The 16,098-nt window shown below is 58.1% G+C and overlaps 1 protein-coding gene across 1 annotated transcript; it reads right to left on the bottom strand.

Annotated features, from left to right (window-relative positions):
• Nucleotides 1–1,322: 1,322 nt before the first annotated feature.
• On the bottom strand, nucleotides 1,323–15,591 carry Pomgnt2 (protein O-linked mannose N-acetylglucosaminyltransferase 2 (beta 1,4-)). The gene is made up of 3 exons (XM_055601796.1): nucleotides 15,516–15,591; nucleotides 9,909–10,061; nucleotides 1,323–3,549 (listed from the first exon to the last, which is right to left on the bottom strand). The coding sequence occupies exon 3, from the start codon at nucleotides 3,462–3,464 to the stop codon at nucleotides 1,722–1,724; it is 1,743 nt and encodes a 580-aa protein (XP_055457771.1). The 5' UTR covers nucleotides 3,465–3,549; nucleotides 9,909–10,061; nucleotides 15,516–15,591; the 3' UTR covers nucleotides 1,323–1,721.
• Between the last annotated feature and the right edge of the window lie 507 nt (nucleotides 15,592–16,098).

Raw genomic sequence — 16,098 nt, forward strand, 5'->3', positions numbered from 1 at the left:
AAGGCTGTCTCCCTTTGAGCTGTCAGCATACGGTGGCTCCTCAGACCACTCCCCATTACAGACACTTGACACTGTTAGTTGCTCACCAGAACTTGATGATAAAACCCTACTTGATGACACTAAACACTTGTCACAGGGCAGAGACACCCAGGAGAAGAACCAGAAGCCTCCTCCTGCTCACTGGCCCTGGTAAAGTGTTACACTGGCTGGGAATATGAACAGCTTTAATTGGCTGCAGACAATCCCATCGCCAGGCAAGAGGGGCAGGTGTGTTCCAGGGAAACCAGCTGCTTCCTGATTGGGTTTGAGGACCATGCCACAGGAGGGAACTGAGGTTTGACCTTGTAACAGCGTGTGGCTGGGTAGGCCAGGGCTCCAACAGGGGGAGGCATGTCACGGATATGACAGGCCCAGGAAATTCTCTTCTAACTAGCCTCACGCCTATGGATCAGTACTGCTGCAAGCTTTGTTAGGACTTTTTTATTTTATCTTATTTTTCTTACCTGTAGACTCATAGCTGGCTAAAGTGCCGAGAGTTAGTGACTACTGAAAGCTCATCCACGGGGCATCTGTATTACCCTCACCAAGGCTTAAGAAATATAGAAGGGGCAGCAAAACGGGTGACTCCTGGGTATGACAAGCAATGGGGAGTGGTCTGAGGAGCCCCGCACGCTGACAGCTCAAGGGAGGCAGCCTTTGGGCAATCTCATTGGACAGCAGGAAAGAGTTGACAGTGCCCAGGTGACCTTTAGTTCTCACCCTTGGATTCACGCCGCGGTGATGACCAGCACAAGTTCAGGCCCATCTGTACCCCACTGTGGAAAGGGGAGGGGCCTCACCCCCACTGTGGATTTCACAGGAGTGGATGGAGGGAGACATCTATGGGTAGTCAGCAGTAAGGGGCCCATGAGAACCCCCTTACCATGTGCCTGTAGGCAACCCGAGGGGAACTCATTGGCCCATCAAAGACACATACAAAAGGACTTGAAAGTGTGAGCGTGGACTGCAAAGAGGAAAGGCTTAGCAGAGGAGAAACGGGAAAGGTTAACAGAGGGGGCATACTGAAGGGCATTATAAACATGCATGAAAATGTCTCATGAAGCCGGCCTGGTGGTGCACACCTGTGATCCCAGCACTCGGAGAGGCAGCGGCACGCAGCTCTCTGTGGGTTCAGGGCCAGTCTGGTCTAAAAATCAAGTCCAGGACAGCCAAGGCTACACAGAAAAACCCTGTCTCGAAAAAACAAAAAACCAAACAGAAAAGTCATAGGAAACACATTACAAGGTGTAATTCTATGCTAATAAGACATTAAGAGACTTGACCAAGATGTCCACAATCATTTAATGACTGCTCCGAACACACCTGCCACTCAGCTACAGATGAGGTTCCCAGAGCATCTGCCCCGCCCACCAACCCCATGACACTGTCTAGAAGCCAGGACTGGGGCAGGGCAGGGCAGGGCAGGGCAAAGCGAGCTCGGTCACCAAAAGGAGGTCAGCAAGAGGAGATGGGGGCCTGGCTGCACGCTCCTCGCCACTAAGAAATCCCACCGGAGCCAAGGTGGTCAGGGCGGCTGAGGGCCAGGCCCCACCGCTTCAGGGCAAAGAGGAAGCCTGCAAACAGCACGAGCCCCGGCCTGCTCAATAAATAGATAATTAACCGCCAGAGTTGCCAGCAGGCCAGGCGGGGAAGCTAAGCTGAGGCCTGGCCACGGCTTCGGGCTACGTGCTACACACCAGCACGTCTGCGAAGGGTCCCAGGAGGCTCCTGTTGAAGACGCAGCGGACCCACACCAGGTAGGTGGTGAAGGGCTTGATGTTCTCCGTGAAGGTGTGGTTCTGCAGGGTCAGCATGTGAGGCACATACGTGTTCTCCCCTTGCTCCTGCAGCCACACCTCGTACTTCACTTCCCGCACTTTCAAGTACTTGAGGTTCCACGGGATCTGCCAGGACACGGACAGGCGGGCCTCGGTGGCCCCCTGCACTGACGCCTGGCAGCGGGCCTCCCGCACCTTCCCTGGGTACAGGCTGACTGTCCACCTCTGCCTCCGCGGCCCGGGCTGGCCCTTCACCACGCGCCGAATGGCCTGCACGAGGGACGGGATGTCCACCCTGGTGTCCTGGTAGATTCGGAACAGCCACTCCGGGTTCCGGCAGCAGAGGTGCCGGGGGACCTCTCGGCTCTGCAGGATGCGCGCCTGCTCCGCGCGGTCCAGGTGGGCGATGCCGCCCTGGTCCCACGGCCGCTCGGGGTGCGTCACTGTGTTCTCCCGGATGGTGTTCCGCCAGGCCACGTACTGCAGGTCCATGCCGGGCAGCGTGGCCAGCGTCTTGTACGGGGTGTAGTGGTCGGGGTTGACAGCGTACGGGAAGAGCTCGACCACCGTGGCCCCGCGCGGCAGGAAGAGGGCCGTGACCAGCTGGGCCCCGTGCATGCTCACCAGCATGGAGGCGTTGCTCACCAGCCGCACCACGTCGGCGAAGGCGTGGTCCTCCAGCGACACGGTCACCGTCTTCATGTGGAACTCCTGCGCCAGCCCCAGCAGCAGCTCGGCCTCGTTCAGGATGAGCCTGCTCTGCGTGCGGCTGAAGACCAGGATGTAGTCCTCGCCCGGGGCCGGCCCCGCGCGGCTCACGTTCAGCTTCTCGGCCACGAAGCGGGCGAACTGCCGGATCTCGGTGCCGGAGACCAGGATGTTGGCCTTCGGGCCCTGCGGCTGGACGAAGCCGTACTGGTACCACGTGGTGGCCTTGGACAGGCCCACGAAGGCCTGCGAGAAGCAGAGCAGGCGGCCGAGCGCCCGGAGCTGCGAGCGCAGCAGCGGCGGCTTGGGGCTGAGCAGCTTGTAGAGGTCGAAGTGCGCGCCCTCGCCCCAGCCCTCCATGAAGAAGGGCCGCGCCTCCCGGGCCAGCCCCGGGAACTGCCTCAGCGTGTAGAAGAGCGGGAGCAGGTCGTCGTGGAAGACGTGCATGAGGTTGTCGGGGTTGAAGCGGTTGGCGATGAGGGCCACGTCGGGCACGAACACGGGCTTCGGCAGGAAGCGCAGCGCGGCGGCGGGCAGCTCCACGAAGTTGAAGTACTGGGCGTTGTGGTCCTCCACGGTGGACAGGTCCAGCAGCGCCGGCTGGAAGCGGCGGGAGCCCAGGTTGGGCAGCATCACCGACGCGTTCCCGTGGAAGAAGATGAAGTCCTCGGCCTCGCTGGAGTAGCAGAGCCACTTGAAGCGGCAGATGCGGTCCGTGTGGGTGCGGCCGGTGCACACCATGTGCGTGCCCCCCTCCGTGAGGATCTGCAGGGCCCGCGGGTAGTCCACCCTCGGCCCGGGCACGGGGTCCAGGGCCTGCTGGCCGCGGCCCAGCTCCTCCTCCAGCGTGGCCGCGTGCTCGCGCAGCCGCACGTGCTTCCACAGGACGGCGGCCAGCACGGACACCAGGAGCGCGTTGAGCACCGCCGACAGGTGCATCCTCTCGCCACCAGGGGGCCTCGGCGTGGAGGGCTGCTGGGCGGTGCCGCAGCCGGGGGCTCACCCATCCATGCCCGGGAGACGCCTGCGGAGGGAGAGCAGGGTCAGCGCGGTCAGCACGCTCCCACCCGCCGCCTCAGCCACGCCCTGCTCACGTGACAAAAACGCGTACGAACCACACTGCAAGTTAGGCTGCTTTAAATCTTGTTTTTGTTCGCATGTCTCTGCACGCAAGTCTGGAAGCCCGTGGTCCCCATCAAGTGGCTTTCCTCAATGCTCTCCACCTTGTATTTTTGAGACAGGCTCTCTCCCTCACGCTCAGGTGGGCGGCACTTCACAGCGTCATCTCACCAGCCCCTCCAGCTGTTTGGGTGAATTGGCTCTGAGCTGCCCTAAGCATACCCACACCAATCAGTCGCATAGCTGGGGAAAGGAAGATGGCTTCTCTGACGTTGCAAGAAGCCGCAGCCCCCTACCTGGAAGAGCAACTATGCTCAGTAGCCTAGCTTTCAGGGAAGCAGCTGGCTCTGCTCTACGGTCAAGTGCCTTGTGGGTTCAAAAGCCTCCCAAGATGCCCTGCGTATGCAGCACACACCTGTGCTATGAAAGAAAAACATGACCACAGCCAGAGCCTGAACTCCAGCGAGGGCTCCAAACACAAGCCCTTACATTGGTGTTTAGCGGCAGCCCAGGCATTTGGGGATAAAGGCACATTCACTGGCCTGGTCTCCTGGGTGGCCCTTCTTTTGGAATTGGAGCACTCATTGGTCAGAGCCAGTGTCCAGAAGCCCCACCACAGGCTGGGGTGGTCAGAAGCCATGCCTGGTTGGAATTCTAGTCCTAGCGCCCAACCGTTCCGATGCACAAAAAACCCACTTCATTGAATTGGGTTCCCTGATAGGTGAAACCTCCAGGGCAACGAAAAGGGTTGGGACACTTGATAGTTGATTCAGGGCCATGTAACCCCTGTGCGTTCTCATGCTCCCTGGGCACACGGCTGCCTTCATGAGTCAGAGCCGAGGGTGGCCAGTCTAGGCAGGAGCTGGTGGTTCCCACACCGCTGCTTGAAAGTGTTTCAGATCTAAGCATAGACAGTGTTCCAAAGACAGACATCGAGAGTGGCCAGATGCCACTGGGCACAGGGGCAGGGCCCACCCTCTGCTTCCTGGTCTCCGGCATTAGTCCACAGTGAGATGGTCATTTACACACACTGCCTGAGAGCTCCCTCCTTGGTGTGTTCACACTTCTCCTGGGACCCAGAGGAGGCAGACACAGAGCTCACTTCTGGAGCTCTGGTCACCCAGTGGCACTCTGCCTCAGAGGGACTGGTCACAAGAGGTGAAGATGCCAGTCCGTGTCCCTACTCAACAGACAGGCAGAGGAAAGGGGGCCCATGGCTGCCATCTGCCAGCCACAAGCCAACTGGCTTGAGGGCACAGACAGCATGCTAAGGATGGTACACAGGAGACACAGGAACCCGCATGTCTCCAAGCCTCCTGCTGTGAGAGAACTTTCTTCATCTTTGAAGTCAGATTGTTGGGGCTCTGGCTTGTCACATGACAGGAGGTCACAGCTTTCTGAGTGGTCACTCAGACCCAGCAGAACAATGCTGCATCTGTTTCCCTGTGACCCTCCAATCTGGGTGTGTGAAACTGTCTCCCTAAGAAACCGCAGGACGCAGCTGATCAATTAGAGGCTCAGTGGCTTGACACACGAGTGCCACCTGCTGGATGGAAGCAGGACTTCGGCAACCTAAGGTCAGGGTAGAGAGCAGCTGACTCCATTTAGCCACAGTTGGGATTTGGCCCCAGGTAAAGCTGGGCTTGGCTGTTTCTGGGCCCTCAGGGTGGAAGGCACTTCTAGTTAGATGTGCGCCCGTCAGGACGGATATGGAAAGGGGAACTGGGTGCTCTGACGAGCGAAAACACTCTGCCAAACCCCTATGTTCTGAAGATGGGAGGCTGACTGGGCTCCGGCCAACTTTGCTGCTTACAGTCAGGCAGCCGGACCCAGGCCAGGTGACGGAAACTGACCGGCTGCAGCTGTCCCGCTCCTCCCTGCTGGACTGTGTGGAGGCTTGTTCTTCATGGGCTCTGGGTTCACCTGTGGAGCAAGGCTGCGCTGTGCTGGTTTAGCCTTTCTGGCGGCCTTCTCTGCAGATGCTCACTCAGTGAGGACAGAGAACTGTTCTTCATTCTTGCTTTAGAGTTTCCTTTCTGGGGAACCTTATAATGGAGCTCCTTACTTCGTCACTGTGGAGGAGCCAAGATGTGGGGCCGTCAGTGGTCATGACGGAACCCTTCCTGTCTTTCCACATTCTCCTACGTGCCCTGGCCACTGCCAACAGCAATGTAACACCTACTTGAGCCAGCAAGATCACAAGCTTTGGCAGAACCACGGTAGCAGACGGAGGCAGGGATCACTTTAGTCTAGATAGACAGGGCTGGCAAGGCTCCCTAGAAGGCAGGACCTCCTGGAAGAATAGGCCTTGCCTCCATCCACTTCCTGAATCACCAATGCAGGTGAGCCTGTTGTGAAGGCTCCACTAGAGCCTCCCAGCAGATGGGAGAGATCCATCATCCCAACATCCACAGAGAGAAGAGCCATCTACCTGTGTCCAGCTTGGCCAGGCCCTGTTCAGTATCTCAGCGTGAGCAGCTCCCATAGCAGCCACGCTAACAAAACCCCAGCCTGTACCAAACCAGGAAGAGGAACCCCAACTCAGGAACCCCTCCCCCCTTGCACAAGTCTCCCTGATGGCTGGCTGGGGGGTGTGACTCCCCCCCCCCCCCACCCGGCAGGAGGCTCACAGGAGGAAAAGAAGGCCCAGGTCCCTGCGGCTTTTCCCAACAGTCTTGCTTTGGAGAGAGGCAAGCCCGGCTGAGGGCAGAGACGTCCCGAAGGGCCAACCAGTACTGACACTATTCTAAGAAGAAATGGCCCCGGAGCTTTACCAGACACAAACCATGACTCTGCCCCTCAGCAGCAGCTTCTGCGGCCCCCTGCTCTGCCATGGGGGTGGGAGAGGACTGTACATGAACAACTGTACACGAACTTCTGGAAACAAACCTGTGTGTGCAAACATACGAGGGTGTGTGTGCGCACATGTGCAGGAGAGTGGTCAACACGGGCCTCCTTTGTGAGTATACTGCTGGCACCTATGTCTGTGCACCGCCTGAGTGCCTGGAACTCGAGTCACCGATGGCTGAGAGCTGCCATGTGGGACCTGGGGACCAACCGGGGCCTCTGCAAGAGCAACAGGGGTCTCCTTGTCTGGCTCCACGCCCACACCCAGAACTGGGTTACAGGTGTGAGCAGCTGCCTTGCACGGCTTTTATGTGGGTGTGGAAAATCCAAACCCAGGCTACTTTACCCAAGGAACCCAAGCCCTGGAAATGAACTTCTTACATGGAAAAGACGCCTACAACATGGCCTGACTCAGGTTATTTCCTACACCCTTCTCCCTGGTGTGGGGGACCCAGGCGGGGTTGGCAAAGCTCCTCACACCCATCTCAGATGTCCTGCCACTGTTGCTGTGCCACCCCAGCCTGGTCTGTTGCCATGGGCCAGGAGAGGTGAGACGCAGAGGGCTGGGGGTGATCCCAGGAGAATGGTCGGTTGGCACTGGCTGGGGATGGGCCCAACACTAGCCTGTGTAACCACCAGCCCCGTGTCCTTACTACCTACAGCAAAGTGTACCCCAGCCAGCCCTGCCCCCCCGGCCAGCACTGCCCCCCTAGCACTGCCCCCTGGCCAGCACTGTCCCCCGGCCAGCCCTGCCCAGGGCAGTGCAGCGTGGCCAGAGCAGGCTAAGCCGGTTTCCCACTGACCTTACGGACAGGCACATGTGTGGTACCCGCTACAGTGCGTGTGCTTGCAGACACATGCATGCATAGCCAGTACATATGCGCATTTATCCCCAAACATGTGTAGTATGTGTTATAGCAGGTCTGTATCGCCACGGATGTCCAAACTCTGAAGAAAACGTGAACAGAACGGGAAATGAGGTTCTGCACTGACCAGGCTAGTGTATGTGTCAGAACAGAAGTGAATGCTATTCCTAACCTCAAAGTTCACTGGGCCGAAGCAGACCTGAGGCCCCTGAGGCCCCGTGACACCCGGACGGTGGTGAGAGCGGTGCTGAGGAGCAGTGGCCGCTGGCTGAGGTGGCCACCACTGCTCACCATCCTCCGTCCTCCACCTGCTCACTGTGCCATGCGGTCACCTGGCATGCCGAGGGCTAGCCCATAACACTGCGGAGGAACAAGCTCAGGCAGGTCAGCTGAGAACATCGTGGCTGGCCTGGTTCCTTTCCCTGTTCACACCTGTCCCTCCTCTGTCCAGTTCGGCTGCTATGGTTGGAAACCTCAGCGAAGTGTGGTTAGGATATCAGAGGCTCAGCCAAGACAGAGTGTGACAGAGCAAGGCTTTTTTCATTTTTAAGAAAGAAAAATAACAAACAGGTTTAAAAATAGGCCCAGACAAGCCCCTAAATTCAGGCAGACATAAGGGTGCTCCCCTCCCCAAGCCCGGGGGGTCTCCGTTCAGCTGGCACTAGTGCCCACACACCCGCAGACAGCCGGCAGTGAGGGTGGGCTCTAGTGCTGACAGGACCCGCCCGCCAGCCTGCACAGCCAGCAAGGGACAGGCTCCACTTCCTGAATGCCTGGCTAGCCCCAGATGCAGAACCCTCACACCAGCCCTCAGGTCTCACGAGGAGGAGGCGTCGGAGGATTCAAGTCAGGGCTGCACACTCACGTACCAGGAGCCGGCGGGAAGGTACAGGCCGGCCATGTGACCTGGAGCCTGGGGACATGGCAGCTCAGCTTGCTGGAGGCCAGGAGGTCATCTGTGCCCACCTTAGGCTGCAGCGGCTGACCACCACAGGTGGGGGCTCACCCTACAGGAAGCTATATCCTCAGCCCTGGAGGCTGACGGGCAACACAAAACTGTGGGTCAGGCCTCTGCAGGGAGCACACAGCCCAAGTTCTGTGACATGCTCCCGATTTCTGCAGGTGAAACGTGAAGAGCCCTAACCTGTAACTCCTGGTGGCAATACCCATCGAGGGAAGACACGAATGGGGCGGTCGGCCTCACCACCTGGTAGGTCAGATGTGCGTTGGAAAGCCCAGGTGCAGAGCTGCAGAGCTGTCACAAACAGCTGTTCACCCACCACGCCCCCAACAGCAGGGCTACTGGCAAGAGGGGTCTGGGCTGCAGTTCCTGCGGGACCTAGGCTGGCAGAGCAGCCAGCAGGCCAGACTGGGGGGAGGGGGGAAGGTTCTACACTCACAGCAATCTGACTTTTGTTTTGTTTTTTTGAGACAGGGTTTCTCTGTGTAGCCCTGGCTGTTCTGGACTCCTTTTGTAGACCGGCCTGCCTCTGCCTCCCAAGCACTGGGATCACAGGCGTACGTCACTGCACCCGGCTGCAATTCGGCTTTTAAAAGCCATCCAAATTTACAACTGAGAATGGAGTCCTTCTTTGACAGTGAGAAGCGCTTTCGGCCTAAGCACAGCGGGCTCACTAGGAAGCTGTGGAGCTTTGGGGAGGGCACAGGTGCCCAGCTGCGCGGAGGGCGCAAACTCACACGATCACAATGCCAGGCTGGCCCTCACAACAGTCTCCTCCAACCTTCTCGCTTCCCTGTTCATCAGGGGCACAGGGCCTGGTGTGTTACACGGTGGTGGATGTAAGCTCATGGCTGTGGGGAGTTGGGCACTCGTGAAGCCCTCGGCTTTCTAAGGAGGTGTCACTTCCGGGAGACACAGGCAACCCATGCGCCCTGGTAACGCCTGGCAGTCAACTATGAAGGCCCATGCAGTTCCAAAGCTCACAGGCTTGCAGTTTTTGTTCTGTTTTTACATTTTTATTTTATTTTTAATGGTATAAGTGTGTGTGCAGTTCCTGTGGAGGTCAGAGGTCAGAGGTTGGTGGACTCCCCTGGAACTGGGCTTACAGACAGGAGCAAGCCAGACATGGAAGCTGGGTCCTCTGCAGGAACAAGTGACCTCAGCCACTAAGCTCTTCTCTAGCCTTCACTCTGCCCACTCACATTCTCATACTAACCTGGACCTGGAAAACAACCCGTGAACTCGGGGCGGGTGAGGTGACAACATATGAGTCCCAACTCCTGAAGGAAAAACTCCCACGGGTGGGGGTGGGGCTCAGGTTCCTTTTTTCTGGTGTGATGGTGACTACCTGCTTGTACAAGAGGCAGGAGGGCTCAGGTGAGCTGGGGGAGAGGAGGGCAAGGTGGGGAAGGGGAAGGGGAAGGGCTTGGGCAGCTCAGTGTGCTGGGGGAGGGCTCAGTGGGGGGAGGCAGGGCGAAGTGGGGGAGGGCTAGGTGAGGTGGGGGTGGGGCTCAGCCTCCCTTGCTGGCCTGCAATCACAGAGTACCGTTCCGTAGTGATTCAGATATCTGCTCCCAGCCTGGTGCCCACCTTCTGTGTTGCACAAATGGGTCACTGGAAGCCGACCCAACCTCCTCTCTGGACAGAGCTGCTGCGCCGTGGTCACACACAGGAAGAGTGCGAGCCTGTCTCAGGCTCACACAGGGCACAGTGACTATGACATTCCAAGTTCTTACAGGGAAACTGCAGAAAAACAACAAAACCAGTTCTTCAGGGACTACCTGGACACCAGAATGACCTCATCACATACTCAGACCCACAGAGCCAGAGCCCACAGGACTCAGAAGATGCCCATGGCAGGAAAGAACCAGGTTCCAGAACAAGGGCACAGCAGCAGACCCAGTGACGCTCTACTTGAAGGTGAGTGGGTGAGTCCCGGGCAGGCGTAGAGGACCAGGGACGCAGGGGAATGTGGAGTCCCGCTCCGCTGACTGCAGCCAACCGCAGACTAGGAAGTCTGGGAGAGGCTCCGGCCTAGGCAGAGCCCAAGCCTGAGCACGTTCGGGAGAATGGCTGGCTTTGGTGAGACAGCAGGGGATGAGGCTGCCGGAAGGCTGGCTTCAGCAGGGCACCCTGAGGCTCAGGAGAGCTCAAGAAGCCCTTTGTGGGCAGGCCCGTCAGCCACAGCCACCAGGGAATCTGCAACCTGCCTGAGTGACAGGGTGACAAGCTCAGCTTGAGTTTCCCCCTGTGCTGCCTGCTCTGTCCTCAAAGACGCTGCTGCAGCTGACACCACTCACTGAGCAGGTGGACACTGGGCAAGTGAACACTGGGAAGGTGGATACCAGGTGGGTGGACACTGGGCTGGTGACAGAGTGGGTGGACACCGGGCCGGTGGAGACTGGGTGAGTAGACATTGGGCTGGTGACACTGAGTGGGTGGACACCGGGCAGGTGGACACTGGATGGGTGACACTGAGCATGTTGTCACCAGGTGGGTGGTCAATGGATGGGTGGTCACCGGATGAGTGGGTGGTCACCGGACGAGTGAGTGGTCACCGGGCGGGTGGTCCTGGTTCAGCACAGTGACACTCTTCACTTATATTAAGAGAGGCCAGAAGGCGGCTCAAGGTCACAGGAGACCTTCATCTTCTTCCGGGAAACAACACCACACTCACAGAGAACGGACACCCACCCTTCAATCTCATCCAGATCTCCCCTAAGTTGAATGCTCTGTCACATACAAATCCTCTTTTCTGAACTATTTAAAAACAAACTAGCAGACGGGCAAGGTGGGACACACGGAGGGTTAGGACTAGCCTGGTCTCAAAACAGCAAAGTTCTGCTGACGCCTTCCCCTCTGCCATTACTACTGAAGTACAATTTCTGAGAACAATATTCTCTTACATCCTGCAAACTGGGAAATAGTATGGATGGTACTATTTTCATGAGTGGTCCCTATGCTGCACCCAGAATCCAAGCAGGATGAAAACTGACATTTCTCGTCTCCCAATCTGGACGGTTTCTTAGCCTTTCCTGTGACCTTATTTTGTAGCAATGTTTTGCACACGTGTGTGTGTTCCATGGAAGCCACGGCCAGTGTTGGGGTCTCTGGAACCGAAGCGACAGGTGGATGTGAAGCTGCATGGTTGCTCAGACCAAACTCCGGCCATCGGCAAGAGCAACAGAGGCTCTTAACCCCGAGCCACGTCTCCAGCCCCGACCCTGACAGCTTTTGCTTTCTAACCCATGCCTCAATCTGGGTTTACTCAGCCTTCTCACCAAGTTCAGGGCACTTCTGCCAGGAATGGAGTCCACACACCTGACCTCTGAGGCAGCCCAGGCGGGGTAGCTCCAGAAAACTGCCCTATGTAGGGTAGTAAAGGAACAGGCCAGTCCCCGGGGAAAGGACATCCCAGGACCCTGTCGGGTTCCAGAGCTTGCTCTAGAGTGGCCTTTGTACACACGTGGCCACATCCGAAGCTGCCAGAGCCCTTTCCGCCGGGCCTAGGAACCACGTCTTAGTGAAAGCTGCAGGTGGTTCCCGTGTGCTCAGTTTCAACGCGAGGCCCCTGATACCATCACACAGTTCTGCCATCCTCTGAATGGATTTCCAGCCACAGGAAAGGGCAGCCCAGCCCAAGAGTTCCCTGGCTAAATGCTGCTGACTCCGGCCTTTGCTAACACAACGTTCAAGCTGAAGTCCCAGGACACTGCAGACCGAGCCGGTGTCGGCTCCTGAAACCTTCCAGAGAAGCTGCCCCAACCTGTTTCCTGGGCAGACCACTGCTCACGGTATGAAAGTGGTGTAAAATACGGCCAGTAAAAGGAGCATGGTCTGAAGCTGCCAGTGAGGGACGCTGGCATGCCATGTCATCGCGGGGCCAGTGGAGACAGCAGGCTTCTTGAGACAGAGGAGGGCAGCCTTTCCAGTCCTAGAACAGCTGCGGCACTTCCTGAAGCCACCGAGGACGCGCCGTGGCCCCCGGGTATGGCTCCTCACTGGGAGCGGGCAAGCGCAGAGGCTGCACTACAGCGGCGGGAATGTGGCAGACAGGGTCATCTCCTTCCTGAGGTACGGCTGCCCCAAGCACACACCACAGGGCCAGGAGCGGCCTGCTGCTGCGCTAAGAAGCATAGAGAGAGAGAAGGTGCTGGCCGGAGGGCATACCAACACCTGTCAGTGCAGGCAGCGTGGGAGAGCTGACGTTCCGACACACGCGGGCCTGAAGGCGTGTGTGCGAATGTGAGGAGCCAGAGGAAATGAGATTTAGCCATGCCCTGGCCAGACGGGAGGAGGTCGCTGGCCTCCAGGCAGAGGGGTACAGCCGACGAGACCACCACCTCACGGCATCACTGAGGCGTCACCCTCTTTCCTGTAAGCCGCACAACACCTTCCAGCGCAGGTCCTGGAGGTCGTTTCTTTGCTTTTCTCTCCCCAACTCCCTCGGGTGGTGCTGGGGTGAGCTCCTGTGTGCTAGGCAACCCCAAACCTTAACCCTCACTTCGACGCCTCCGCCTCCCAGGGTCACCTTAAGTCCCACACCCAGCTGCCACATCTGATGGGCTCTCCATGTTGGTCCAGCAGGGAGGAACTCTGCAGCGAGATCGTATGACTCAGGGCAGAGCAGGTGTGGAAGGCTCTGGAAACAGACCCACAGGCCTTCCGTGGTAACTTAGCAACCCAAGGCTTCTTGCTGTAATAATTATTCTTGCCCGGCCAGAGAGAGGAAACACCCAGCTGTGGCTGGAGGCTTAGGAAGCTGCGGCTGATCTCTCACCCCAAAGACAGCAAGGGAGCAGGCCCAGGTGGCAGTTCTCCCCACCGGCCTGGGGCTGGGCTGAGACCTAAGCCATCAACAGACAATTAGAAAAGCACTACCTGTTAGAGCGCTGGAAAGGGTTCTCCCAAGTCTTCATTTTACAAGTGAGGCCCCTCAGGCAGCCAGGGCTACAACTGTTACTTGGAGGCTCAGTACAGGACTCCCTCACCTCAGCCATAGCTCTGCTTCCAAAGCAGGGCTCTGCCTGAGGCACACGAGGCTCCCATTTCTCCCAGCCAAGCCTTCTGGTCCTCCCCAGGCTGCTCCCTCACCCCGGCTGCTCCCACGGTCCAGGGCTGAGGGCCAAGGCCTTCCTACAGGCTGCCTCTTCTGAATGTCTCAGCTCTGGCCTCCTCCAGGTACCCCTCCCCCAGTGTGCCCTCATGGGACAGCAGGACATGTGGAGACAGGCTGACCTACATGTGTTGCTCGGACTCCACTGCAACACCAGAAACGCCTGTACAGGTCCTAACTGGGTTTCGGGCAGCAGGGTGCAGAGGAGTCCAGGGACTGCAGGTGAGTTCCAGCCCTGCCACTCAGCAACAGACGATGCCAGTTTCTAACTGCTTCAAAGCTCTGCTTGCCGGTCCGAGGCAGTACACTCATACGCCACAAGGAGGTCCAGGCCTGTGGACTCAATGTCCAGAAGAAGCAAGGCCTTGTGCCTGGCAGTTATTCCCAAAGCAGCTCTACGAAACAACAGACGTAACAGCCACTTCCTGACTCCTGCTCTCTGCAGGAGCGGGCCACCCTCTGCGGTACCCTCTCATCCCTGCTGCAGCCTAAGGCAGGCGCTGTGAACCCCGCTTCACACCAAAGGACAACGCTTGGGGCTGTGATATGGATTGTTCAGTTCCACGTAGTTATTATGGGATGGGTTGAAGTTCAAACTCAAGCCTGAGCTGCAAAGCCCATGGCAGCACCTCTGGTCTCTTCCTTGCGCTCCAGTATCTCACCCAGCTTGAAAACCCTGGAGATCATTTTATCACTTCCTGAGGGAGAGTGTCCCTCCAGACAACAGAGTTACGGTGACTGACAAGGCCTCTGGGGAATGCAGTGTTGGGTAATTTCATTTTCTGGCTCTCTCAATATTCTCTAGAAGCCTTTGCTTACTAGTGCTATTTCAGAAAGCAAGAACTTGCCAACCACAAGGTTGGCTGGAAACACAGCAGGCTGGTCTGACAACAGGCCTGCCGCCTCAGCAGCCAGGGAGGACCAGGCAGGAGCATCATAGTTTAGGAGTGCCTGGGAAACTGAGACTTCGAACAAAGCAAAAGGTAAAGCGAGAGCTGGGGGTCGTAGCTAGGTAGTGGCTCTGTCCTCAGTTCTCAGCATTAAAGGCAACACGGAAGGTGCCCACAGCATCGCAGGGTGCTGTCCCAGCCAGGGTCCCTGCCTCTCCGCACCCTCCCAAGGCCCCCAGGGGCTCTCGGCTCAGAGGTCACCTATTCACCTCTGGGGATAAGGGACCCAATTTTCTCCTGGCTCCGTGTCCACCTGGAACTCACGTCCTCCATGTAAAGGGTAGGCTGCTGGACCTCCCAGATCCTGGCAGCCTAGGAGCAGCTAGTCTGGAAACGCGGGGACCCGAACTGGCGCTCCTGCAAGCTAACATCTGATGCGTTCGCTGTCACCACCCACCTCGTCAGCACTACCTCAGGGAATCCTCACACCAGTTCTTCGAAGAAGGTTTTTCCCACTTTATTTTTTACAGAGGATGAAGTTGGGACCAGAGAAAATAAGTGAGTTACTTAAGGGGACATGGCCGGTAAAGGAGCCAAGATTTCAACGTCCAGCAATGGCAACGGTGAACATATGGAAAATGAACTGTGCTGATATCAACCTGTCCCACAATCTTAACCTTATCTACCCAGCAGGCGCCGGAGGCTGGCTGGCACAAGCTCGGAGGATGTTGGCGGCTCACCACTTGCGGCACGATTCCGGCGGAAGGTCCCAAACTTTGACCTCGGCCTCCCACCAGTGATGAGACGACAGGTTCCCACAGGCAAGCCCATGGGGTCCTCCGGCAGTGGCTCCCCGGCACTGTCAGGCAGGCCAGACAAGCGCCTACCTGGCTCCCTACGGAGCCCCAACCGCCTGGGGCAGCGCCAGGCCCCTCTGCTCACCTCTCCTTGTTTCTCGCCACCTGTGCCAAATGCGCACCATTCTTAGCCAGGAGCGAGCATGTGCGTGCCCGCCGTCGTGGGCGGCGCAGGCTCCAGACACACGGTCCGGGGCGCCACACGCGCCGGGCTGCCCAAGCCCACCCCTCGCGCCTGCTCCCGGCTGCGTGCACAGCCCTGGGTCCTGCAAGCCCGCCCGCCTCCCCTGCAGCCCGGGGCCCGCACCAAGCCCGGCCAGGCCCAGCGCCTCACCTGAAGCCGGTCCGCGTCCCGTCCGCTCCCAGCCCGGGGCCCAGCTCGCCACAGACCCCGCGCTGCCCACCTGCCGGCCCGGTGTCCCTTCACCGTGCACCAGTCCTGCCGGCAAGCCCCAACACGCGAGCCAGGACGCATGCGCCAGCCGCGGGGCCCGCCCCTCGACCCTCCGCCCGGCCGGCCCCTTCGGCTCGCAGGATCCTGGGAATTGTAGTTTTCACGCGAGCGGCCTGCAGGCGCTTAGGAAGACAGGAAGCGCGACATACTGTTCCGTTTATCTAATCGTGAGAATTCTGATAATAGATTTAAATGCAAGAAACCCCAATACTCATATGTCACCTACTAGAGGCAAAATAATTCATTCCTTGACGTGCTTTTAAGACTCATTAAGGGGTTGGAAAGCCAGCTGTTTCTGCTCTTCCAAAGGTCCTGGGTTCGGCTCCCAGGACGTGTGTGTATAGCAGCTCACTGCCGCGTGTAAAATCTGAAGTCCTCCTCTGGCCTCTGAGGGCACTTGAGTACGCGTGAGCACACACACAATTAAAAGCAAGTCTTTAGACAAGAAACATGCAGTAAGGAG

Source organism: Psammomys obesus, unplaced genomic scaffold (assembly GCF_907164565.1).
Source record: "Psammomys obesus unplaced genomic scaffold, mPsaObe1.curated_primary_1811, whole genome shotgun sequence".
In the NCBI taxonomy this organism is placed as follows: Eukaryota; Metazoa; Chordata; class Mammalia; order Rodentia; family Muridae; genus Psammomys; species Psammomys obesus.